The sequence below is a fragment of the Neolamprologus brichardi genome, chromosome 3 (assembly GCF_056152115.1).
Source record: "Neolamprologus brichardi isolate AB-2024 chromosome 3, ASM5615211v1, whole genome shotgun sequence".
In the NCBI taxonomy this organism is placed as follows: domain Eukaryota; kingdom Metazoa; phylum Chordata; class Actinopteri; order Cichliformes; family Cichlidae; genus Neolamprologus; species Neolamprologus brichardi.
The window spans coordinates 42,227,917-42,252,460 of NC_142106.1; the positions used below are offsets into that span (position 1 = coordinate 42,227,917).

Below are 24,544 nucleotides of genomic sequence, written 5' to 3' on the forward strand. Positions count from 1 at the left end.
TTAGTCGCACTCTAGAGCCCTGCAGAGTGTTAATAACTGAATTGAAGGTTTAAAAAATGCAGTTGAATGTTTTCATTATCCAGTGGAGTTATCATTTTAAATTTCAAAAAGTGTGACTTTAAAGATTCACAAAGAATCCCAGTTGAAACAACTCAATTTGAAACGTTTTAATTTCTATATAAGAAAATGAGAAGTCTTTGTATAAACCATTCTACAGTGATTTAGTTACCTGTGATTTCAAAAGATGCTGATGAATCAATAAATGAAGATATGGCACATCACAAAGTTCTTTTATACACGCTTGTGGTTACACCTCGGTTTTTTGCACAACTCTTTGTGGGTGTGTGTGTATATGTGTGTATGCGTGTGGTTGGGTGTGCTGCAGTGTGGTCTATGTGCAGAGGCATTAGAACTTAGCTTCCTCAGACTTTTATTTTTGTTTCACAGATATTTGCCTGACTGCTGGGAATGATGCATAAAAGAAAAAGTTGATGAATGTATAATGCATGAGATGCAGAAATTTTCAGAAACCCTTTTCTGTTTATTAAAAAAAAAGTTTGTCCATACTAAGTAAAAAAGCCTGACATTGACAGTGTAAAAAGTGGGTTAACGGGTATTACACATACTGTGCATGCCATTCTTTCATTTCATGAGTGTAAACAATGCCTGTTGGTTCTGGTGGCCGGCCGCGTGGCTAGTGGCAGTGGCGCAGCAGTCATGGACGTGAGCCGAGGCTCACAGAAGGCTTGGCAAGCATCCGGCGTGCAACACCCCACCACACGCTGGCCTCTGGTGGACAAGAGCCAGGATTAAAAAGGAGGAAACCCAGCTTCTGTTGATGTCCATGAGTTCTAGACTTCAGGCTGTCAATACCAGCAAAGGATTTTTCCGTTTTAATTTGTCCAATTACTTTTGAGCACCTGAAATGAAGTCGAATTAATTGGGTGTTTGTGTTAAAAAGTGCTTTTATTCCTCACAATTGTTTTTTGTTCAACCCACTGAATTGAAGCTGAAAGTCTGCACTTCATCTGAGTTGTTTCACTTAAAATTCACTTTGGTAACGTGCAGAACCAAAATTTGAAAAAAGCTGTCTATGTCCAAATATTTATGGCCCCAATTGCAGTCAATAAAATCCTCCCTGAGGTTTCTCTTCAGGCTCTTCAAACTACATGGTTTTATAACAACATTGAGATTCCTGTAGATCCTGTAGATCAGTCCCCAACCTTTTTTGCGCCATGGACCGGTTTATGCCCGACAATATTTTCATGGACCGGCCTTTAAGGTGTCGCGGATAAATACAACAAAATAAAACTAGTACGGGTACCGAAAAAAAGAAGATTTATTCATAACACACATGAAAAGACCCAGGAAAACAGAGTTAACGATAAAAACGATAACAAAATAACACTGAAAACTGATAAAAACCCTGAAAACTATACATTTCACACCTGAGCCTCAACTCTCGCGGCCCGGTACCAAACGACTCACGGACCGGTACCGGTCCGAGGCCCGGGGGTTGGGGACCGCTGCTGTAGATCATTGTAAATGAAAAAACAGTGTCAAAACAGCAGTCTGTCAAGTATTGCTGTGTGACAACTGAGTTGTGGACCCAAAATAAAGACCTTAAAGAATTCAAAACATATGAGAACAAGATGACACATGACAACAAGAGACAACTCGACAAAGTGCAATGGGCGACTGAGACAATATATTAACATAGAAATGTGACTGTGGAGACACCCAGGGGACACAGATGAACTAAAGATGTGGGGAAAGTAAAACTTAATACCAGGCACAAGAAGTGAGACAAACAGGAAGTAATAAGTAAAAACCAAGTCTGAAAACAGGAAAGAGAGCAAGGGCTCTTCATGCGCTGCTGATGATCTGACTACTGAGAGTAAAGTGCATGAAAGGACTCAATACAGGAAACTAGTAAAGGTGTAAATAAAGATGCAGCATGATGCTTGCGAAAGTACATCATGGGCAAAAATTGAAAGCGTTCCTCCTGTTACCATCAAACACCAGTTATCAGACTTTCTTAACAAAGGTGTCTGTGCCAGTGACACGCAGATGGTAAAATATGAATGCTGCAAAGCACCATAACATAATGATAACAATACTACTACTACTACTACTAATAATAATAAGCTTTCTGGTGAGGGCATACTTGCATTTCATAAGAATGTGAGCAAGTCAAGAAAAGAAACAATAACATTAGTAGGAAAATGTCTTTATTGTGTGACAGTTTGCAGTTTATGTAAGTTTATGTTTATGTTTTCACTTCTATATTTAAGCAATAGCAGAAAAAGAAGTAACTACTGGAAATGCATTCTTAAAAGTTGTCATCAGCACATATAAGCCTGTGCACAATGGTAGCTGATAGTGAAATCTTTTTCTTTTCTTTCTTTTTTTTAATATCAGACAGTAAAGAAAGGCAGCTCTAAAAAAAAGTTAAACTGCAGTTAAGCAAAGCTGTACTATATGAAATGGAAACTAACCACAGATACAAAAGATGCATTGTTAGAGAAAGATCAAATGACTGACATGGAATTTACAATTCAGCTTGCTTTTCCTCGAGGACTTCAATAATTCTTTTCAGTTGTCTCAGTTTCATTTCTCTTTCCTCCATTTCCTCACCCAACTCCTTATTCTTCCTGTCAATGTTAGCCTTACTTTCCTTGACGAAATTCTTAATGTACTCCATAAATGTGTCAAGTAGAGGAAAGTCACCAGATTTCTTCATCAGTGCAATCAATGGGTCCATAATGCGCAAGTATTCGCTCATCAGTTCGGAACCGGAGTCCACTTCCTCACGCCCAGCCTGATGGAATCAAATTGTAGTTTCATATTACATTAAGGCAGTTTTTTATGTTGTAACGTTACATTTGGTCACATATATCCACAAGTTTCTTATTGCAGTTCTCTAAACATGTACTGACCTTCACCCTGTCCATTTGTTGTTTTATCTTCTGATAGCTTTCTTTCAGTTGTTTCTGAAAATCCAGCATATACAAGTGGTTGAACTTTGAAACATTTAAATTACACCAGCAACTTTGTTTGTGGTGACTCAAAAAAACAATTTACCAGCTGGTCCTTGTCTATCAGTGAACTTGAAAGGCAAACCAGAGAAAGCAGCGTGAACATGAGGAACAAGCCTTTGGTGGTGCTGCAAACAGTCACTGCCGCCATCGCTGTCCTGAGTAACTCTGTCTCTAAGTGTAAGTTGTACAGTGTTAAGAGTTGAATTGAAGGTTTACAAAACTGCAGCTGAACATCTTCATTATCCAGTGGAGTTATCATTTTAAATTTGAAAAAGTACAACTTTAAGGATTCACAAAAAATCAAAACTGAAACAACTGAATTTGAAACATTTTTAATTTCTATATAAGAAAATGTGAAGTCTGTATAAATCATGTTATAGTGAGTTACTTACCTGTGATGTCAAAAGAAGCCGATGAATGAAGAAACGAAGATATGGCTCATCACAAAATTCTTTTATACATCCTTGCGATTACACCTCCCATTTTGCGCAACACACTGTGTGTGTGAGAGAGTGTGTGTGTGTGTGTGAGAGTGTGTGTGCTCGCGTGCATGTGTGGTTGGGGGTGCTGCATTGTGGTCTGCATGCTGAAGCAATAGCACTTAGCTTCCTGTCCATAAAGCTTTAAAAGCACATTTGTCCCTATCAACAGCAGAATTTTACTGTTAAAGTGACATTCAGGAACAACAAGGGTCAAAATGACTAGTTGTTGTTCTTTGCCTGAAATGTTCTTGGGAAATGTAATGTGAATCTGAACGTAGCCCAAGTTTGGCACATTTTGCCCACCAGCTCCTTCAATTTCAAGAAGGGCATGTATCGATGGGATGGGAAAGTGGGAAAGGTGCATTTTGTGAAAAGACTCAGAAATGGTTGTAACTTGTGAGCCTGAGTCCATTATGGATTTGCAGGGCATCCCATCAACAAGTACTTGATCTTATGAGACCTAGAGGCAAGGGGGGGTTGAGATTTAGGCTGTCTATGCAGTGAATGGGTATGTGATTTGCATTTCAGGATCACAACTTAATGTCTTGGGAGCGAGGGAATCTGGTTTCAGCTCCTGGGTGTCCCATGACAGGAGCTGCCATTAGTTTAAATAAAACACGATTGTGGCCTGTCGTGCAAAAAAAATCAGCCTGTTTCTTTTTCAGCTCTGCATTCTTTACTTGGACAAGTGTGGGACTAGCAGCTCACTGCAATATGATTGTCTTCCCACACTTAAAGCAAAACCATGCCCTGAGTGTGCCAGGGCGTTTAGTAGCAGCCCTTGGGTGCCTGGTGTTAACAGCTAAATAATTTTTGGGGTGCATGTTTCTCATGTTTGGTTGAATGTGTTCGGTGTTGGATGAGCATTTGGACTTGTTTGGTCAACTCAGCTATTTGACTTTTAAGCTCGGCAGTTTCATTTAGTTTTAGCTTCACTTGGGTTCAGTACTTACAGGAGGTTCAGTACTTGGGGTGGTGCTCCTTGGCCTATGAGTTAACTGTTCAACTTCCTTTGAGAACTTTTGTTCGAGTTTCACTGTCAGCTGAAGTAGGAGTCGCAAATGGTACTTGGTCAAAAGTGCACATACTAAAAACTGAGTGTGGATGCGCAGAAGCCTTTGTTGCACCTAAATGTTTTTGCATGCGGTCTAACTTGGCTGAACACTGATCTTCCTCAGTTCTTAACATGAGAAGAGGCTCTGGAAATAAGGGTGGAAGAAATCTTTTTTTGATTCGAGCTGGAGACTTATGATGATTTGGTCCCAGAACCCTCTAATGAATTGCTTAAGAAGCAGTAGGCAATAAAAAGCTCTTCACTGTCCTCAACATTTCCAAAGGCACAATCAAGCTGAGTGACATGAGCACTTGGTGATGCAGTGACCCCTACAGGCTCCAAGTATCTTTCTCACTTGAGGGCATCCGTCACAAAAGGGTCACTGAGTACAAGATGAACTTGGGTGCGCCATGTCTCATAATCGACTTTACCACACACACAGTATCGTCCCTTTAAGTGTCCATAAATGCACCAGGTACGCTGTCCATTTCAGTTGAGTGCACTTAATATTTACTATTTGGTAAGTATTTCAACGTTATTTGGATTGTCTTTGGTTCACGGTTCTTTCCTCTAGTGCATCAGTTTTTTGTTAAGCGGTGTCAGGCCTGACCCAAAAGAAAGGTAGCAACACAAAGTGTCCTTAGATTCCAAGAAAGAAACATACATCCCTTAAAAAAAGTAAATAAAATTAAATACATGAATGAAAAAAATAAATAATTGGAAATCGTTGTCTCCCACCAAGCACCAAAGAAGCAGCTGGCCTTCGGACTGAGCGTCCTTTGTGGACATCACAATTGGCATCCAGTCCTTAGATGGCACCACTCAGTCCTTAGCAGCAGATTTCTACCACATAGAAAAACCAGCCAGGATATTCTTCACAGAATACATGAACTCTGTGCCTCAACAGGACGGAAACTTCTACGACAGCTTGTTGCTTGGTGCAGACAGATGCGCCTGAGCTTGGACTTCCTGTCAGCAGCGTTATGGTGCATTCATAGTACATGGGTAAACTCAATACTCAAAAAAGTAACACTTAAAATAAAATTTAAATAAAATACAATTGGCCATAAAATAACCCTGGGCTACACAAATACATGAAATCTATGGAAAGAGTTAATATAGGAAACTAGAAAAACTAGGAAAGTAGACGTGTAAAAATAGATGGAGCATGATGGTGCAAGGTGTCTCTGCCAGTGACATGCAGATGTGGCTAACCCAATTCAATGCAAAAATATGAATGCTGCACCGTACAAATAAATGAATAAATGATCAAAACATTCACAATTCAATTCAATTCAATTTTATTTATATAGCGCCAAATCACAACAAAAGTCGCCTCATGGCGCTTTATAGATACAGAGAAAAGCCCAACAATCACATGACCCCCTATGAGCAAGCACTTTGGCGACAGTGGGAAGGAAAAACTAGGTTTAAAAGGAAGAAACCTCCGGCAGAACCAGGCTCAGGGAGGGGCGGCCATCTGCTGCGACCGGTTGGGGTGAGAGAAGAAAAACAGGATAAAGACATGTTGTGGAAGAGAGACAGAGGTTAATAACAGATATGATTAAATGCAGAGAGGTCTATTAACACACAGTGAGTGAGAAAGGTGACTGGAAAGGAAAAACTCAATGCATCATGGGAATCCCCCGGCAGCCTACGTCTATTGCAGCATAACTAAGGGAGGATTCAGGGTCACCTGGTCCAGCCCTAACTATATGCTTTAGCAAAAAGAAAAGTTTTAAGCCTAATCTTAAAAGTAGAGATAGTGTCTGTCTCCCGAATCCAAACTGGAAGCTGGTTCCACAGAAGAGGGGCCTGAAAACTGAAGGCTCTCCCTCCCATTCTACTTTTAAATACTCTAGGAACAACAAGTAGGCCTGCAGAGTGAGAGCGAAGTGCTCTAATAGGGTGATATGGTACTACAAGGTCATTAAGATAAGATGGGCCCTGATTATTTAAGACCTTGTATGTGAGGAGCAGGTCTCTCTTTCTAGTCCCTGTCAGTACTCTTGCTGCAGCATTTTGGATTAGCTGAAGGCTTTTCAGTGAGTTTTTTGGACATTCTGATAATAATGAATTGCAGTCGTCCAGCCTGGAAGTAATAAATGCATGAACTAATTTTTCAGCGTCACTCTGAGACAGGATATTTCTAATTTTAGAGATGTTGCGCAAATGGAAGAACGCAGTTTTACATATTTGTTTAATATGTGCGTTGAAGGACATATCCTGGTCAAAAATGACTCCAAGGTTCCTCACAGTGTTACTGGAGGCCAAGGTAATGCCATCCAGAGTAAGAATCTGGTTAGATACCATATTTCTAAGATTTTCAGGGCCGAGTACAATAACCTCAGTTTTATCTGAATTAAGAAGCAGAAAGTTAGCAGCCATCCAGGTCTTTATGTCTTTAAAACATTCCTGCAGTTTAACTAATTGGTGTGTGTTACCTGGCTTCATGGATAGATGGAGCTGGGGTCAAATAAACCATTCCTCTGCAGGTGATCTGTTAGCTGTTTGACAACTACTCTTTCAAGGATGTTTGATATGAAAGGAAGGTTGGAGATTGGCCTATAATTAGCTAAGACTGCTGGGTCTAGAGATGCTTTTTGAGTAAAGGTTTAACTACAGCCAGCTTGAAGGCCTGTGGTACATAGCCGATTATTAGAGATAGGTTGATCATATTTAAGATTGAAGCATTAATCAATGGCAGGACTTCTTTGAGCAGTTTTGTAGGAATGGGGTCTAAAAGACACGTTGATGGTTTAGAGGAAGTAATTATTGAAGTTAACTCAGAAAGATCAATTGGAGAAAAAGAGTCTAACTTAACATCAATGGTACTAAGAGTAGCTGTAGATAATATTACATCTGTGGGATAATTATTGGTAATTTTTTCTCTAATGATAAAAATGTTATTTGTGAAGAAGTTCATGAAGTCATTACTAGTTAACGTTAAAGGGATGGTTGGCTCGACAGAGCTCTGACTTTTTGTCAGCCTGGTGTTACGGATTCAAATATTGGGGATGGATACAAGAGGAAAACCAAAAATAACCACACTGGTCCGGCCGGGTCAAGTCAAACGATGATTTAATAAACACACGCGTGGGAGATGGACACCATACAGCAGACAGCATCAGATCTCAAAATGGTGGAGCCTTGATCAAACTCTTATAGCCTCTAGTGGCCCCCACCTAATCATAAAAGCCTTGTGTGGCGGAGGTGTGGTCCCGGGCGCGGCTGCAGGGGAGGGGTGGTGCGGTGAGCTCAACGGGGCGGTGCTGGAAACGCAGGTGAAAACAGCTGATGGCGTTTTGGACTGATGATGCTGTCCTTACCCTTTATAGTGAGACGGGAGAGGAGCGGAGGTGGGCTGGAGATCAGCTGTGACCGACAGCTGTCAGACTGTGGTCGGTCATCACGAACAACGAGAAATAAAGTTGGTGTCTGAAAACAAAGAGCTGTGCCTGTGTGTAGTGCATTCCACACCTAAACATTCACATTCTTTCTCACACAGCGCCTAAGCTACGACCTTGGCTCCCTGTTTATCTGCTCCTGCTGAGATGGGGAAGTATGCTCTGTTCTCTTCTAACCGGACAAATGAGACGATGACTTTCTGGAACAGTATTTCTTATAACTCAGCAGTATAATGCATCATAAAACAAGATCATTCATTCACAATAAATCAGCAGTCTAATATAATGCAAATCAGTTTAACAAATCTAATAGTTATCACCTTCTTCTAATTCAGGAGAATAATGCAAACTAAAACTACATAATAATTCACAATCTTTAATTAGGGGTCTAACATGGCATAAAATAATATTATAATCCGACACTGGCTACAGTGCTGAAGAGAAACCTGGGGTTGTTCTTATTTTCTTCAATCAGTGACGAATAGTAAGACGTCCTGGCTTTGCGGAGGGCTTTCTTATAAAGCAACAAACTATTTCTCCAGGCTAAATGATGATCCTCTAAATCTCCAGCTCACGAGTCACAACAACGTTAATAATAATAATAATAATAATAATAATAATAATAACAACAACAATAATAATAATGATGAAGATGATGATAATAAACTTTATTAAATAAGACATTTTCTATTGAAGGCATAGTTGTAGTTCACACGAATGTGAGCAGGTCATTAATCTGTTATCATGTTTCTGAAGAAAAGAAAGAGTAACAGTAGTAGTGAAACTAAAGTTAAGCAAAGCTGTACTATATGAAATGAAAACTAACCACAGATACAAAAGATGCATTATTTAAGAAAAATAAAATGACTCACATGGAATTTAAAATTCAGCTTTTCCCAGTTTCATTTCACTTTCCTCACTAGAAAAGTGTAACTAGAGGAAAGCCATCAGGTAAAGCTTTCACAGATTTCTTCATCAGTGTGATCAACGGGTCCATAAGGCTCAAGTATTCACTCAACTGTTCGGAACCAAAGTTCACTCGTTCCTCAGCCTGATGGGATCAAATTTTACAGTTTCATATTACATGAAGACAGTTCACTATGTTGTAACATTATATTTGGTCACATATATCCACAGTTTGAAATGTTTTAATATCTATATAAGTAAATGTGAAGTATTTGTAAAAACCATGTTATAGTGAGTTATTTACCAGTGATGTCAAAAGAAGCTGATGAATGAAGAAATGAAGATATCACAAAGTTCTTTTATACATGCTTGTGGTTACAGCTCAGTTTTTTGCACAACTGTTTGTGTGTGCGTGTGTGTGTGCATTCGTGTGCGCACGTGTGGTGGGGTATGCTGCAGTGTGGTCTGTGTGCAGAAGCATTAGCACTTAGCTCCTCAGGCTTTTTGTTTCACAGATATTTGCCTGTTTCACATGAAAATGCCAAGGTGACAACCAGAGGGGAAAAAAGTACATAAAACATACAACAAATAAACGTACTGTTTAAATATTTCAAATGTGCACAAACAATTCTGCTCACCTTTTACATAATTTGTCAATAGGTTTGGATGACAGCTGCGAATGATGCATAAAAGAAAAATAAAGTTTTTGTATGTCAATATCAGTCAGGCACAGGGTTTGATGAGGGGAGAAAACTGGTATGCTGATCATTCAGAGTCTTGCAAAGACCTTGAGTGATGGGCAGGTCTTCTACAGCAACACAAGGGAAAACATCAGCCTCCCCCGCAGCCACGCCACAGACCGGGCTCCGCCACAATGAGAAACTGTACTTATTGCTGGTTTCACTTTCCTGTAAACAAACCACATTTATGGATAAAAGATTCACAAAGGTGATGATTTATGGTCTTGGCAACTCCCATTGTGTGAGTGCTTCTTTCTTTTGCTCTCCTCCACTCTTTGCTATCTGGTGTGAGTGCAGCTGTGAGTACAGACTATTTCCACAGCTAGTAGCAAATCAAGGTCTTCACTCCAGTGAAATGATTCCTGACCTTGTTCCTCTCTTGTTATCTGTCTTGGAAAACCCTTGGTGTTCCAGCTGTTACCTCCTCGCTGTCTCCTCTTGATTCATCCCTTGGAAGGGAAAATTCTACCTCAGATTCCCTCACCTGTTCAGCTTGAACCTGAAATGAATTCTCCTGACAAATCACCACTTCACTGATTAATCCTCAACCTTTGCTCATAGGGACACATTTGATCAACTGACTTATTTTGTTTTGTTAATAAAAACTGTAAATCTGTTCTTAGCCTTAGCCTGTGTGCTTTTGGGACTCCAGTTCTAGTATAACTATGAGAAAATGGGCTGACTATAGATGTCAACAGCAAAACTGAGTTAGTCTGTCCATGCCTTACAAGGTTGTAACACAGCATGGAGGCCTACAGGCATTCATGGACCAAGAATAACTAGTGTCGTGGAAAATTTAACAATAACCTGCAACACACCCAGTGAGCTTGATTTGAAGTGGGTTTAATAAACACACTGCAATGTGGAGAGAGCATCCCAGTGAAACACCAGGACCATCTCCGGATTGTGGCCACTGCAACAATATACATCTTATATACAGACACACAGACAAAGAACATTCCACAAACTCTCACATGTTGGCCCCTCTCATGGGGGGCTATACCTCCACCCTCACAGAGAAAATTATGACCTTGTTTTCTGCTTGGCCATCACCTAAAGGTTTACATCCCTGATAAGCAGAAGGAGTCCCACTATCTGTTTAACGTCACCCATTACAATGGCCTCACTGTGTTAATTTTCCACATGCGTGTAAACTAGTGACAGGAGTGCTCTTACTATAGTGAAGTGAGAAAGTGATATTACTATAACTAATGTGATATGATTAAATATGTGATTAATATATGAGAAAAGAAATCTGCCACCACACTAGAGTAAACACTGCACCTCTAACTGAGCGCTTGTATTGAGGTAGTCAGATATGATAAAGCTCACAGAATACTGACTGAGATCACAAGAGGGCGCCAAACCATAAGAAACAAACAAACATTAGACACATTCAACCTACACATAATGATGTTTGAAGTTTGTCATGCATCCAAAAAGCCAAGGATTTTATAATCATTAACTGTTTTATCAACAAGATGCAGAACAGCGAAAATTTGACATTAATGCTGCCAGTGCCTCTGGGTGTGAGGAACAATGTAAACTTTACTAAACTAAAGCAGTACTTATTTTTAGTAGTTGTAGTTATCAGCACTATACTAGTTTAATAATTATTAACCACAGCTTGGACAAAATTAAAGTATCGTGAAGTTGAGTAGACTCAACAATAAAATACAATACTGTATCTCCTACTTCTAAATGAACATAAGAGATAACTTAAAATAAGATAGTTTATTAACATAAATTGTGAAAAGGAATGGACCTACATGTGTAACCCTCATCAGCTCTGAGACCCTTTTTACAGACAGTATACCTACCGTATTTACAGGCCACATATGCAGAAATGGTAAAAATGTGTACATATCAAAACATGACAAAAATCTTCTGGTTGTGTAAGGGTTCAAAATGAGGTAAATGAAAGTTCTCATAAAACTGTCAGTCACAATGGTGGAGGGGTGATGATGATTGATACAGTTGACCATGAATTCCTCTACCTGATAGCTGAAGCTTGGCTCAAATTGGGTCATGCAACAGGACACTTATCCTAAGCACACCAGCAAATCTACAAGAGAATGGCTGAAAAAGAAAATCAATCAAGGTTTTTCAATTGTGCAGGGAAAGTCCAGATTTTGACCTGATTTAGATGCTGTGATGGGACTTCAAAAAAAGTGTATATAAATGAATGTCCCAAAAACCCAGCAAATTGGGGCATTGTTGTAAAAATTATGCCAATGTCACTTTTTACCTGGTTCGAATTCAAAGTACACATCAAGTCAAGTAGACTCAAAATGCCTGGATGTGCTCTTGCTCTGCGTCTATCAAGAGTGCATCAGTAGTGAGTTCTGTGTACTTGGTGCAGCCAAGTATCCTAAAATGCATTTTGTCTGAAACAAAATAAGACATTACTTATTTGCAAAAGTCCTCCAAGGTTTTTGGACGTCTCCATTCCCGCTGGTTTAACAGACAGTTGTCAGCTGACCAGGGTGCTGAGGCTCACCAGCGAGAACGCCTGACTTGCACATCACTTTCAAAATCAGTCATGACCATTGATCAACAACCATTGATCAATGGTCATGAGCACCATTCACAGAGATTTGGGGAATGGCTTCAATCACAGCATCATTTACGCGAAAAGGGAAAGACTATCTGAATTGAGCAGGAGACCTAAGGGTATCTTTCATCATCTTACAATGCTGTGATTGCAGCCATTCGCTAACTCTCTGTGAATGGTACTCAGGGCCATTGATTAGTGGTCTTTGATCAATGGTTATGCCAATTTGCATATTAATGATCAAGGAACTGTCCATTGTTCATTCAGTGGGCTGGTTTCAGTTATTGTGCAAATGTACTGTTTATAAGGCAAGGCAAGGCAAGGCAAGTTTATTTGTATAGCACAATTCAACAACAAGGTGATTCAAAGTGCTTTACAGAGACATTAGAAACAAAAACAAATAAAAAGCATGATTTAAAATTTATTAAAACAAACAAACAAACAAACAAACAAACAACCAAAACAGTATATAAAATCAAAACAGATAAAATCAGAACAGTAGATAAAATCAGTAGTTAAAATGTAAGTTTTGAAATTTAAGCTTAAGTGCGGATTTGGTGCTTTATTTAAATGCAGCTGAGAATAAGTGAGTCTTCAACCTGGATTTAAATAAACTGAGTGTTTCAGCTGATCTGAGGCTTTCTGGGAGTTTGTTCCAGATATATGGAGCATATGCAGCTTCTTTGAATGCAGCTTCTCCGTGTCTGGTTCTGACTCTGGGAACTGATAAAAGACCGGATCCAGATGACCTGAGGGATCTGGAAGGTTCATACTGGGTCAGGAGGTCACTGATGTATTTTGGTCCTAAACCATTCAGAGCTTTATAGACCAGCATCAGAACTTTAAAGTCTATCCTCTGACTTTAGGTTGGACAAGTGACGAAACATTTCAGTGAAATGATTTCACCCACTGAAAACCCTGCATCCAGATGAACAGAATCAACCTTTTGGGAAAAATAAAGCAGTTTAGTAAAAGACAACAGTTTTTCTTAGGATACCAAGCATAATATGTGCATATGGTGTAATAACCTCTATTTCACCATCTACATTCTACTGTTTTATGATTTAATGTATTATTTAATGCCTTTTTTAAAAGCAGAAAAGGTGTTTCTCAACATGTCTGCATCACTTTCAATAGAATCAATAATTTTATTTTTTTTCTATAACCCCAAACTTCAGGTACTGGAATGAAATAACTCAAATCTATGTAAACTATTTACATACCCTTTTAAAGGTGAAAGCTGTCAGCGTGATTTGTTGTGACAATATTTTTTTGTGTTGCAACTCACTTTTCTCCTGTGTTTGAGATGAGCAGGGTTTGTTTGAGATGAGCAGGGTTAAGAGTTCTGTCTACTTGTGGGGTCTCTGGTTTCTACCTTCGCTGTCAAACCTGCATATAATCAAACTCATCACTGACTGGACCTGAGGACCATCAGAAACCTCTAATATCTCTAAAATTTAGAGTCATTCTCCTCACATACAAGGTCTTGAATAAACAGGTCTCATCTTACATTAAAGACCTCATAATACATTACCACCATAAAAAACCCACCTGTGCATTGAATCATTAGTTGCTATTATTGAACTCTGGCTCTTTCCCATAGTGTCTTTTATCCTGTTTACGTCTGCTCTTTTCTGTTTCTCCTCACCCCTAACATCTTGCAGGAGATTGCTGCACCTCCCTGAGCAAGACTCTGCTGGATCTTCCTGTTAAAAGGGAAAACACTGCCACTGAGTTTTTTTCTTTAATATTTTAGGGTCAATATAAATGACACATTATAGAGAAATACAAAACTAGACAAAAGATCTCTTCATCTGGTTTAAAGAATAACGAAGTAATGTAATCTATTTATCTGTATCTAACAAAGCTCTTATTTTCTCCAGATCTTTCACTGGCCTGCTAAAGATGCAACTAGAGCTATTTCTTAGCTTTAACCAATCACTTTATAGTAAATAGTGTGGCTCAACATGTTACAGTACTGAAAATTCTACAACAGCTTGTGCATCTTGCTCCGTGAAGACAGATGCAATGAAATAAAAAATCATCTCACCCTGAGCAGGGACTTCCCATTATCAGCGCTGCGGTGCGTTCATGGTACATTGGTAAACTCAACACTCAACACACAGTAACATTTAAAATAAAATAAAAATAAAATACCATTGGCAATAAAATAACCCTGGGTTACACTCAGGAAAGCGAGCCTGAGCTCTGCGTGATCCGCTAATGATGCTACTACTGAGACTAAAGTCTGGCTACACAAATACGTGAAATGTATAAAAGCCGTCAATACAGGAAACCAGTAAAGGTATAAATATAGATGGAACATGATGTTTATGAATGTACATCATGGACAAATAACACCAGTATTATGGCTTTCATAATAAAGATGTCTGTGCTATTGACACGCAGATGTGGTTAACCCAATTCAATGCAAAAATATGAATGCTGCAAATTACCATAAAAAATAAATGAATAAATAAATGATGAAAACATTCACAACAACAAGAATAATAATAATAATAATATCATTTATATGATAAACATCAGCATAAACTTTCTGGTGAGGGCATACTTGCATTTCACAAGAATATGAGCAGGTTATTAATCTGTCATCTTATTGCTGAAGAATAGAAACAGTAACAGTAGTAGGTAAATGTCTTTATTGTGTGGCAGTTTGCAGTTTATATAAACATTGTTTCCACTTCTATATTTAAGTAATGGCAGAAAAATAAGTAACTACTGGAAATGTATTCTTAAAAGTTGTCATCAGCACATATGAGCTGCACAATGGTAGCTGATAGTGAAATGTTTTTTTTTTTTATATCAGAATTTAAAGAAGGACAGCTCTAAAAAATGTTAAACTGAAGTTAAGCAAAGCTGTACTATATGAAATAGAAACTAACCACAGGCACAAAAGATGCATTATTAAAGAAAAATGAAATGACTGACATGGAAGTTACAATTCAGCTTGCTTTTCCTCAAGGAATTCAATCAGTTTTTTCAGTTCTCCCAGTTTCATTTCACTTTTCTCTATTTTCTCACCCAAATCCTCATTCTCCCTGTCAGTGTTAGCCTGTATTTTATTCAAGTAATTCTTAATGTTCTCCATAAATGTGTCAACTCGAGGAAAATCATCAGGTAAAACCTTCGCAGATTTCTTCATCAGTACGATCAACGGGTCCATAAGGCTCAAGTATTCCCTCACCAGTTCAGAACTGAAGTTCACTCCTTCCTCACGCTCAGCCTGATGGGATAAAATGTAAAAGTTTCATATTACATGAAGGCAGTTTACTATGTTGTAACATTATACTGGTCAAATATATCCACAAGTTTGTTATTGCAGTTCTCTGAACATGTACTGACCTTCAGGCTGTCCAATTGTTGTTTTATGTTCTGATAGTTTTCTTTGAGTTGCTTCTGAAAATCCAGCATATACAGTTATTAAAATAATTGAAATTACACCAGCAACTTTGTTTGTGGTGACTCGCAAAATTACTGAAGCTTAAGACAAAAAAAAAAAAACAATTTACCAGCTTCTTGTCTGTTAGTGCGCTTGAAAGGCAAACCAGAGACAGCAGGGTGAACATGAGGAACAAGCCTTTGGTGGTGCGGAAAACAGTCACTGATGCCATTGCTGTTCTGAGTAACTCTGTCTCTAAGTCAAAGTTGTACAGCGTTAAAATTTGAATTGAAGGTTTACAAACTGCAGCTGACTGTAATTATCCAGTGGAGTTATCATTCAAAAAAGTGCAACTTTAAGGATTCACAAAGATCACAACTGAAAAACTCAAATTACAACTCAATCTGAAACATTTTAATTTCTATATAAAAAAATGTGAAGTCTGTATAAACCATGTTACAGTGATTTACTTACCTGTGATGTTAAAAGAAGCTGATGAATGAAGAAATGAAAATACGGCACATCACAAAATTCTTTTATACGTGCTTGTGGTTATACCTCCCATTTTGCGCAACTGTTTGTGTGTGTGTGTGTGTGTGTGTGTGACTGTCAGTGTCAGTGTAAAAAGTGGGATAATGGGTATTACACATCCTGTGTGTGGCATTCTTTCATTTCATGAGAAACTTTACTTATTGCTTGTTTCATTTTCTTGTAAACAAACTACATTTACAGGAAAACAAGATTCACAAAGGTGAGGATTTATGGCCTTGGCAACTCCCATTGTGTGAGTGCTTGTCTCCTCCACTCTTTGCCATCTGGTGTGAGTGTGGCTGTGAACAACAGGTGTAGCAGCCTTTGGCATCAAGAACAATAGAAGAGTCTCTAACGGGTGCAGCCATTTATTACCTCACCAAACATGGCTCATTCTCTGGACATCGTTGAGCACCATGAAAACTATAAAATAAGAAAAAATTGATACCTGTACAGTCCCCTTGAACCTTAACAATAAGCAACATCAACAAATGCGCTTAAACTAAATCAGGTAAATTTAAAGAAAAAAATTAAGTAATTCTGAGATTTACAGTCATTGTTTAAATAAAGCAAAAAAAAGGCTGCTTAATCTGCATCAAGGCGTTTCACAGTTCAGTAAAAGTATAACATCAGATCACATTGCATTACATACCTCAGTCCACTTGCCAAGGGTGCAAACTCCTGTGAACATGTAAACATTCGTCCTGTTTCTCATGGGGCGCTGCTAGCTTGAGCGACACACGTCTAAGTTATAAAGGGTTCAGAACGTGTGCTTCTTAAACTAAAAAGGAAAAAATATTCCCGTGTACCCAGGGAACCTGTTCTGCCATCATCCATTGGGGGCACACTGCACAGTTTGCCTGCCACCCGGGGGTAAGCAGCAATGTTCCCTCTAAGCTGAGCACGTGCGCAATTGCGCAATGCTGGCACGGTCTCTGCGCACAGAAAATCTGCGTTGCGCACAAAAAAAATCTAACCTTAATTGAAATTAAAATTAATACTTTAACAATTGTGTTTTGCAGTGTTAGTCAGTAAGTGACTGGCTGCTCCCGTATGGGAACGATGCCACCTTATCCCATAGTCCAGCCAATAATGCGATTCACATTCGTATATACTCTAATCAACGTGGTTGACAGGCTATGACAGCGTCATTATGTGCTGTGTTTTAGCGAGCAAAGCGGCGTGACTGATGTGGAGTGAAGCCACGTTAATGACAACGTGTACAACCATTGGAGATGTGAGCAGGACAGACGGAACAATTGACAGGAAAAATGTGGACTTTATACCAATTTTTAAATTGTGTTGATAGGCCACGTAAAACCAGAGTTATGATAAAAATATATAAAATGTTTGGTTTTCTTCCTGAATACTATTGTTGTTTATATTTACTGCGGGAAGAAACGGTTAAATCGGCGTTTTATAAGGAAAACGCTCGAAAGCGCTCTCCACCTGTGAGCAAAAACAAACTCCACTCCCCTCTCCCTTTCCTATTTGTCCAAAAAAGTACCATGTCGACCAATCAAAAAATGATATGGCAACGTGGCATCTAGTTGTTAAGAAACGGGGGGAAGTTTTAGGAGTGACGGCAGTGTTTTGAGATGTGAGAGATTTGAGACGTTTAGCGCAAATCTTGTGTAGTTAGTGTGTAGTGTAGTCAATAGTTTTGTTGTGTGTGTCAGAACAATGAGGCGACTGCTGAATGTTACAGGAGTGATTCATCTCCTGTTGTCAGGCCTGCAGCTATCAGGCTGTTGTTCTCCTTTATCTCATAGTGGACAGAAATTATTTTTTGGAGTGGCACAAATAATTTGTGTGGCATCAAATTTGACACAGAACAGCTGATTGTTCTGTAAATAGTTTGAAATGTTTATTTAAAAGTGCATTGGCTGCATTTAAAAAAATAGCTGCAAAAAACTTTGTTGTTTGCCAAACTCAGTTACTTTTTTGAAGAAGTAACTATATAATTAATTGCCCAACATTGGTCTTTATTTACTGTATTTTGCAGACAGAGGGTTACAGACTCTCTCCCAGACCATAGACTCATAATACAAGTCAGAGCTTTATTTAAAAAAGAAAGTTGTGTTTTCGAAATTGGAGTTCAAGTTATTTTTACTTCCAATAGTGTTAACATACTACACAGGTCATGAACAATATATTTTTTTTAATTTTCATGGTAAGTGGGCTAAAGCAGTTAATTAAAAGTAGTCTAACATAAATGTAAACGCTGTAATTTGATTATTTTAATAAACCATGTAACTTGGATCGATTCGATGCCGGCGTGACCACAGTGCACACGTCTGATGTCGCTCACAGTGGTCCAAGGGATCGCTCAGGGAGTTTGTGTGTTCGCTCAGACACATGGAAAATTAGAGGGAACATTGGTAAGCAGAACTATTTCTCTACTTAGATGCTATTTTTAGTGGGACAATCTGGAGCAGGGGTGTCAAACTCAAATACACAGTGGGCCAAAATTCAAAACTGGAACAAAGTTGCGGGCTAACGTTAATATTTATTGAAATATATTTATTCCTCCAGATATAAGAATGAATCTTTTCGTATGGACTCAAACACGTTTTGCTGAAAAACTGAATATGGAACAAGCAAAGCTTAATACTAAACAATATATATATTAGCTGTATAATACCAGTAGGCCAGCTCTAATAGTAATTTGGTATGGCTTCGTGGGCCAAATGTAATTAGGCTGCGGGCCCTATGCGGACACCTATGATCTGGAGAAAGATGTGAGGAACTATGTCACAGCCTGTTCCATCTGTGCCCGGAGAAAGAGCAGCACATCTCGAGCTGCCATGTTGCTGAAACTGTCTACTCACATCCAAGTAAGATTGTCATCCTCTTGGTTATAGACAGATCCCCGAAGGCTGCCCGCTTCATTGCTCTCAATAAACTTCCCACTGCTTCTGAAACTGCTAACATCTTAGTAAACCATGTTTTCAGACTCCGCAGAATCCGTACAGAAATAGTCTCCGAAAGGGGGCCTCAATTTGTCCCCCAAGCCTGGAAGGTTTTTTCCTGTTCTTCCTTTGGAGCCAAAGTCTGCCTGAGCTGTGGATTCAACTTCCAGACCAATGGGCACACAGAGAGGCTTAGACAAGAGCTTGAGGCCGCCCTGCAGCCCCAACCTAAAACCCTTCCACTTAGCCTACTCAGTTGCCCTGGATTGGTTGCTGACAACTTTTTAACCTCTTTGGCTACAGGTCAGTCTCCGTTAAAAGCGTCTGTGGATTATGAACCATCTTTGTTCTCTTATACAGAGTTAGATCTCACAGTGCGTTCTGTACAACTCCGATGTCAGCGGGTTTGTACATCCTCGCACCGCCTATGATAGAATGCAAATTGTACTAAATGTGGACGTACATGGTGACGTAGGCCAACTGACAATAAATTTGTCAGTGCGCCCACATGCAGGCATTGCTGCACAATAAGAGCATATTTAAAAACAGGGCTATTTACACACACGTGCACTCACACACACACACACACACACACACACACACACACACACACTCACACACACACACATGAAATGGAAATGGATGTAAATGTAGACAATCACAAGGGGAAGACAAAAGTCAACCGAAGACACAAAAGATGACCATCAAAATAAAGACAGGGGAAAATCCAATGTATAACTACTAACCATGAACACAAGAAACTCACATTGAACAAGAAGACATGACTTTGGCTAGTGTTAAAATTAAAACCTTGACAAACCCACTGTGCATATAAAAGAAAATAACAAAAGACAGATTTAAGGAATGTGAAGCATTTTATTAAGAATTCAAGGTAAGTAATGGCATTGCATGCGCTAAACTTTGTGGAAATGAAGTTCGTGTTTTCCTGTAAAACAAAAGTGAATATTACCACTTCTAGAAAACATAGGCACACAGACACACCCACAGACAAGCCAAGTCACGCACAGGTAAGCTGTGTCATGGGGAAGGGGGGAGGGGACACTAGAAGCAAATAAAGCATTTTGTGGTGTGTGCCATTCGTATTATCATTCATCAGTTCTCCTGTAGCAGGTTGAAAAACCCCAGCAACACTGCACTATAAGAGGGTATTGCAGGTAGATTTTTACACAACATTTCCAGTCAAATTAAAACATTTCACTTTAAAGATTTAAGAAGGAAATTTATAAATGTACTTTATGCTGTGTTTTTTTTTTTTTTCTTCCAGAAGAGTGATGGCAGCTGTGAACTTATCCAGAAGCAAAGGAGTGAGTGGTTTCACAACTACCAGGGGTTTATTCATCATTTTCACCCTGTTGGTTCTGGTCAATCTTTCAAGTTCACTGATAAAGAAGGACCAACTGGTAAAATGATTGTGATATATTTATATCTATATTTTTTGATCTGCCAGTTGTAGTTTTATTTTTCTCAGTTACACTGTTTGCCTTCACATGTTTCACATGGCTGCTTGTGGACATTCTCTATCTGGATTTGCAGGAAGAACTGAAAGAAAACATTCAGAAGTTACAACAAGCAGCAGTGACAAGGAAGGTGAGTCTGTCTCTGTCCATGTTGCGCATGAATGAGTAATGTGAAATATCTATCACTGCTAATATAAATATTTATAAATCTATTAAACAACCAAAGCCCCCCCAAAGAATATAAAAGTATTTTTTACACATTTGTCTCATTTCATTTTCTCCTCCAGGATAATCTCAAGTTAGACAGATTCTATATTCCACTATTCTATGATGATTTTATGCACTTAATGGACATTTTGTCTGAAACTCTAAATACATCAATGGGAGATTTTCCACCACTGCTGGATTTAATGAATGACCTGAAAACATTTCTGAAAGCCACCAAGAAGTACATAGACAAATACCTTGAGACGACAGCTGGAGAAATCAAGGACTATGAAGAGAAACTAAATGTTGTGATGGAGCGGCTAACACACCTAGAGAAACATAAAGATGAACTGTAACACATTAGTCTGCACCTGTCTCTTATATTGTGTGTATTGTGTTTGTAAAACTTCTCTTTTATACCGTGCAGTTTCAGTTTCAGTTTTTGCCTTGAGAGTGGCCTTGACATTTTAAATTGCTGAATAAAGCTAACTGTAAACTTGGGTTTGACCTGAAAAAATAACTTGTCAAGTTTTTTTCCCTCTCATTATCTTCATTATAAAAAAGTTGTAATGCAAACAAGTACAAACCACTGATCATGGGGATTTTGTGTGTGAAGTAGTTGATAGTTATTATCGATTTATATAAAATACTTTAATGTGAATAAAAATTGTTAATAAAACTGTTATCCTTTGGTTTTTGTTTTGCCTTTTTTCCCAGAAGGAAGTACGGCAACTGTGGCTGATTGGTGTCCATTGTTTACTGACTCACCAAATTTAAATTCTATAACCCACAAAGTAGAGAATATCAATCAGCTGTTTAGCTGCTTTTGACTAACTTGTTAATATACTCTATATTTTATATATCCTTTCTTTCATTGCCATTCTGAAATAAAAGGGCCAGGCTATGTTTTCTAGTTATACCTCAATGAGGTGATGAGGATAATGAACTATCTGGTCAAGTTCTCTTTAATGCTACCGGACTAAAAGCACAGGAATATTCTAAACTAAATCTATGATTTTTATGAAAACATCAACCACCAAAGATGTACATTTCTTTGTCAAGTACAATTAGTCAAAATGAACTATTTTAAAGGATATCTGAAGAATCATTGTCTGTGAATAAAGACATTAAAGTTGTAATAAATGCATATTTTTACAAACTGTGAAATTCACAAGAAAAGACGACAGCTGTGGCTGATGCTGAAATTGGCAGTGTGCAAACCTACAACATATACAATCATTATCAAATGATAACATGTGAGAAACACAGAAACAAATAGATGTAAAAACTTGTACTTCTTATACTTTTGTTTTCAGTGTTTGCATCACATTATGAACACTAGTATCTCCATAAATAGTTACCAGGTTATAAATATATTACTTCATGCTAATGTTGCAATATATGTAGTGTCCATTTTAGTGTTAAGATATACTATTGATCATATGATAAAGATTATTTGAATATTAAATGAAAAACTGAAAACTGGAATTATTGGAAAACTGGAATATGAAGTGGTCTAATTTTTAACAACAGTGATGCTGGCTCTAACATTGGATTACATTTGCTTTCTGTTCATTTGTATATTCTTTTTCAATGTGTAAAAAAACATTTCTTTGTCTTTATAAGCAGTCCAGGTGTTAAACAACCCCAGTCTCAGGGCAGTTTGTAAAATAATCCCAGGAAAACCATCTAGATTTTCCTGTTCATGTACACAAACAGTATTTTTTCTTGAAATAACAGTCAGTAACATGCCTAAACTCATCCCTTTTCTGCCACATGCTTCTGTCGTGGCTGCTGTTAATATATGGAATATTCTTCAACTGTTTAACAGTCTGATGGGCCTTAATTTCCATAAAGTGGATCATATTACATCTGTGAAATGAAAGAGAAAGCGCAGCTCACTTAAAGTATTTGTAGTGCTTGAGTCCCTTGTGTTTTCAGTCTACACCTGTACCGTGCAGCCGCTCTTTCTCCTTTCAGCAGGCAGGTAAGATCAGCAAAACTGCATCATAAGATGGTTTATAGTTAATACGTTTTATACAATATATTAATAACATAAAACAGGAAACATAGATTTAATTCTTCATTTATTTTCTGTCATTTTCTCTCCAGCTGTTTTTATTTCAACAGTGATGGCAGCAGCAGGTGTCTCCAAAAGCAGAGGACTGACTGGTGTCAGAAACACCAAAGTTGTAATCATCTTCTTGCTGCTGTCCCTGGTTTATGAGGCAAATTCACAGACAACTGAGGAATATTTGAATTTAAAATTAAAGTCACTATAAGTTACTATACATTTTTTCCTTCACTTACAGTTGTTAATATGTAGTTCTTAGGCAATTGATGCATCCTGTTTTTTCAAATTTCAGAAAATCAAGGCCACCTTAGCTGATGAAAAACTACAGTTTCTTCAGTCTATCCAGGAACTAATAAAGACATCATCATTTTCAGAGGATTTTCCACCACTGATGGATCTCACAAATAACTTGATTCATTTCATTGAGAAATCCAAGATGCTGTTAGAAAGAAAGGAAAAAGAATTTGAAAGAAATGAAGGACAACCTAAAACTCAACGGAATGAACTTTAAACGTTTCTGTCTAACTTCTTTAAAATAAATACATTTTAAGCAGAACCTTTAGCTATGCTTTAGACTTTAGCATCATTGTTTTTTGTTGTTGTTACTATTTTGATTAAAGAGCTGGATGGGACATGTATTTGTTTTGCTTTTACCTTTCCTGAACTGTGATTTGTTTTCTTTGCTGAAACTCTGCAACATTATGTTTTGCCAACTTACGTTGTTTTTTAAACACAGAGGTGCTGTCAGCAATACTGGCATGACATGTTGACAGTAAAAGACAAATATCATTCCCATGTTTTGCAAATAGATTTCGCATTTTTGTCTTTGTATTGGATTCTAGTGATGTCTTTGCCCCAGACATGGAGGCCACTGTATAGGCATGCATCTGCCTCTACTCTTGCACCATTGAAAATTGTTGTGTTGATCATTCAAGTTTATAGAACTCACTTCATATCTTTTGTTAGTTGTTATGGATCTTCAGCATGGTAATGGGGGCTAGCCCTAAATACTTTTTCCAGTTTGAATAAATAATATCATACTAATTGCTCTTTTTGCTTGTGTACTTTTTTTTTTTTAAATTTTATGATGGTGATGGTGAAGCAGATCTAACAAAACTTGTTAGATCTGCTTCATATATATATATATATATATATATATATTACATATTATGCTATGACTGGGAAATTCTTCTTATGTGTATTAGTTATACAAGTGTCTGTATTGGTAATGTACCATCCATGAACCAATAAATTCCTGCATACAAAGATGTTTTAGTTTCAAGTGGTGATGTAATTTGATAAAGGTCTTCAGTGTGCATCAAACCACAATATTAACCTGTCTGGACCAGATATCATCATCATATTTGTTCATCAGCTTTATTTTGCGAGCTGGAGATGCCGCTCCAGCGAGCCAGAGAATTCCCCCCCCCCCCCCCCCCTTTGTGGCAAGCAGCAGGTGCACCTCGCAAATGGAGGGCGCCTTTACTCCCCGCAAATGGGCAATAGAAAACCGATCACTGCCCATGCAATCCCCAAAATGCGCTGGCATGATGTCAGGGCAGCATGGGTGGCAGCAACTTTTTTTTGCCGATGCCATGATGCCGCCCCCACCACGATGCCGCAATGGGCAACCGCCCATGTCGCGATGTCAACCTAAAAGCTCACTGGAGCATGAAGTAGAAAAAATTGTTCAGAATGTGCAGAGACAAGGGCTCTCCTCCTCCACATTTACAGTATCACCAGTGGCGTGCTGCAGGC

General features: G+C 38.4%; 3 protein-coding genes across 4 annotated transcripts; 1 reads left to right on the forward strand and 2 right to left on the reverse strand.

Moving 5' to 3' along the window:
- Nucleotides 1-2,225: 2,225 nt before the first annotated feature.
- On the reverse strand, nt 2,226-3,441 carry LOC148104324 (uncharacterized). Its single transcript, XM_087839364.1, has 4 exons — nt 3,434-3,441; nt 3,085-3,212; nt 2,940-2,993; nt 2,226-2,821 (listed from the first exon to the last, which is right to left on the reverse strand). The coding sequence occupies exons 2-4, from the start codon at nt 3,187-3,189 to the stop codon at nt 2,552-2,554; spliced, it is 429 nt and encodes a 142-aa protein (XP_087695490.1). The 5' UTR covers nt 3,190-3,212; nt 3,434-3,441; the 3' UTR covers nt 2,226-2,551.
- An 11,530-nt stretch (nt 3,442-14,971) lies between these two features.
- LOC148104325 (uncharacterized) lies at nt 14,972-16,169 on the reverse strand. 2 transcript variants are annotated; one of them, XM_087839365.1, is made up of 4 exons: nt 16,059-16,169; nt 15,715-15,839; nt 15,548-15,601; nt 14,972-15,428 (listed from the first exon to the last, which is right to left on the reverse strand). In XM_087839365.1, exons 2-4 carry the CDS (start codon nt 15,814-15,816, stop codon nt 15,141-15,143), a joined length of 444 nt encoding a protein of 147 aa, XP_087695491.1. In that variant the 5' UTR covers nt 15,817-15,839; nt 16,059-16,169; the 3' UTR covers nt 14,972-15,140. The 2 variants fall into 2 exon arrangements, with proteins under 2 accessions (XP_087695491.1, XP_087695492.1); XM_087839366.1 differs by lacking the exon at nt 16,059-16,169 and having other exon boundaries at nt 15,715-15,859.
- A 4,138-nt stretch (nt 16,170-20,307) lies between these two features.
- Nucleotides 20,308-21,165, forward strand: LOC148104326 (uncharacterized). The gene is made up of 3 exons (XM_087839367.1): nt 20,308-20,448; nt 20,582-20,635; nt 20,793-21,165. The coding sequence occupies exons 1-3, from the start codon at nt 20,320-20,322 to the stop codon at nt 21,066-21,068; spliced, it is 459 nt and encodes a 152-aa protein (XP_087695493.1). The 5' UTR covers nt 20,308-20,319; the 3' UTR covers nt 21,069-21,165.
- Nucleotides 21,166-24,544: the final 3,379 nt, after the last annotated feature.

What these genes read in the sequence shown, in the direction of transcription:
- LOC148104324 (XM_087839364.1), bottom strand. Translation starts at nt 3,189, where the DNA reads ATGGCGGCAGTGACTGTTTGCAGCACCACCAAAGGCTTGTTCCTCATG. An exon ending in TGATAGACAAGGACCAGCTG is followed by an intron (nt 2,994 to 3,084) that starts GTAAATTGTTTT and finishes CTGGATTTTCAG; the next exon opens with AAACAACTGAAAGAAAGCTA. An exon ending in AACAAATGGACAGGGTGAAG is followed by an intron (nt 2,822 to 2,939) that starts GTCAGTACATGT and finishes TGATTCCATCAG; the next exon opens with GCTGGGCGTGAGGAAGTGGA.
- LOC148104326 (XM_087839367.1), top strand. Translation starts at nt 20,320, where the DNA reads ATGGCAGCTGTGAACTTATCCAGAAGCAAAGGAGTGAGTGGTTTCACA. An exon ending in TGATAAAGAAGGACCAACTG is followed by an intron (nt 20,449 to 20,581) that starts GTAAAATGATTG and finishes CTGGATTTGCAG; the next exon opens with GAAGAACTGAAAGAAAACAT. An exon ending in AAGCAGCAGTGACAAGGAAG is followed by an intron (nt 20,636 to 20,792) that starts GTGAGTCTGTCT and finishes TTTCTCCTCCAG; the next exon opens with GATAATCTCAAGTTAGACAG.
- LOC148104325 (XM_087839365.1), bottom strand. Translation starts at nt 15,816, where the DNA reads ATGGCATCAGTGACTGTTTTCCGCACCACCAAAGGCTTGTTCCTCATG. An exon ending in CACTAACAGACAAGAAGCTG is followed by an intron (nt 15,602 to 15,714) that starts GTAAATTGTTTT and finishes CTGGATTTTCAG; the next exon opens with AAGCAACTCAAAGAAAACTA. An exon ending in AACAATTGGACAGCCTGAAG is followed by an intron (nt 15,429 to 15,547) that starts GTCAGTACATGT and finishes TTATCCCATCAG; the next exon opens with GCTGAGCGTGAGGAAGGAGT.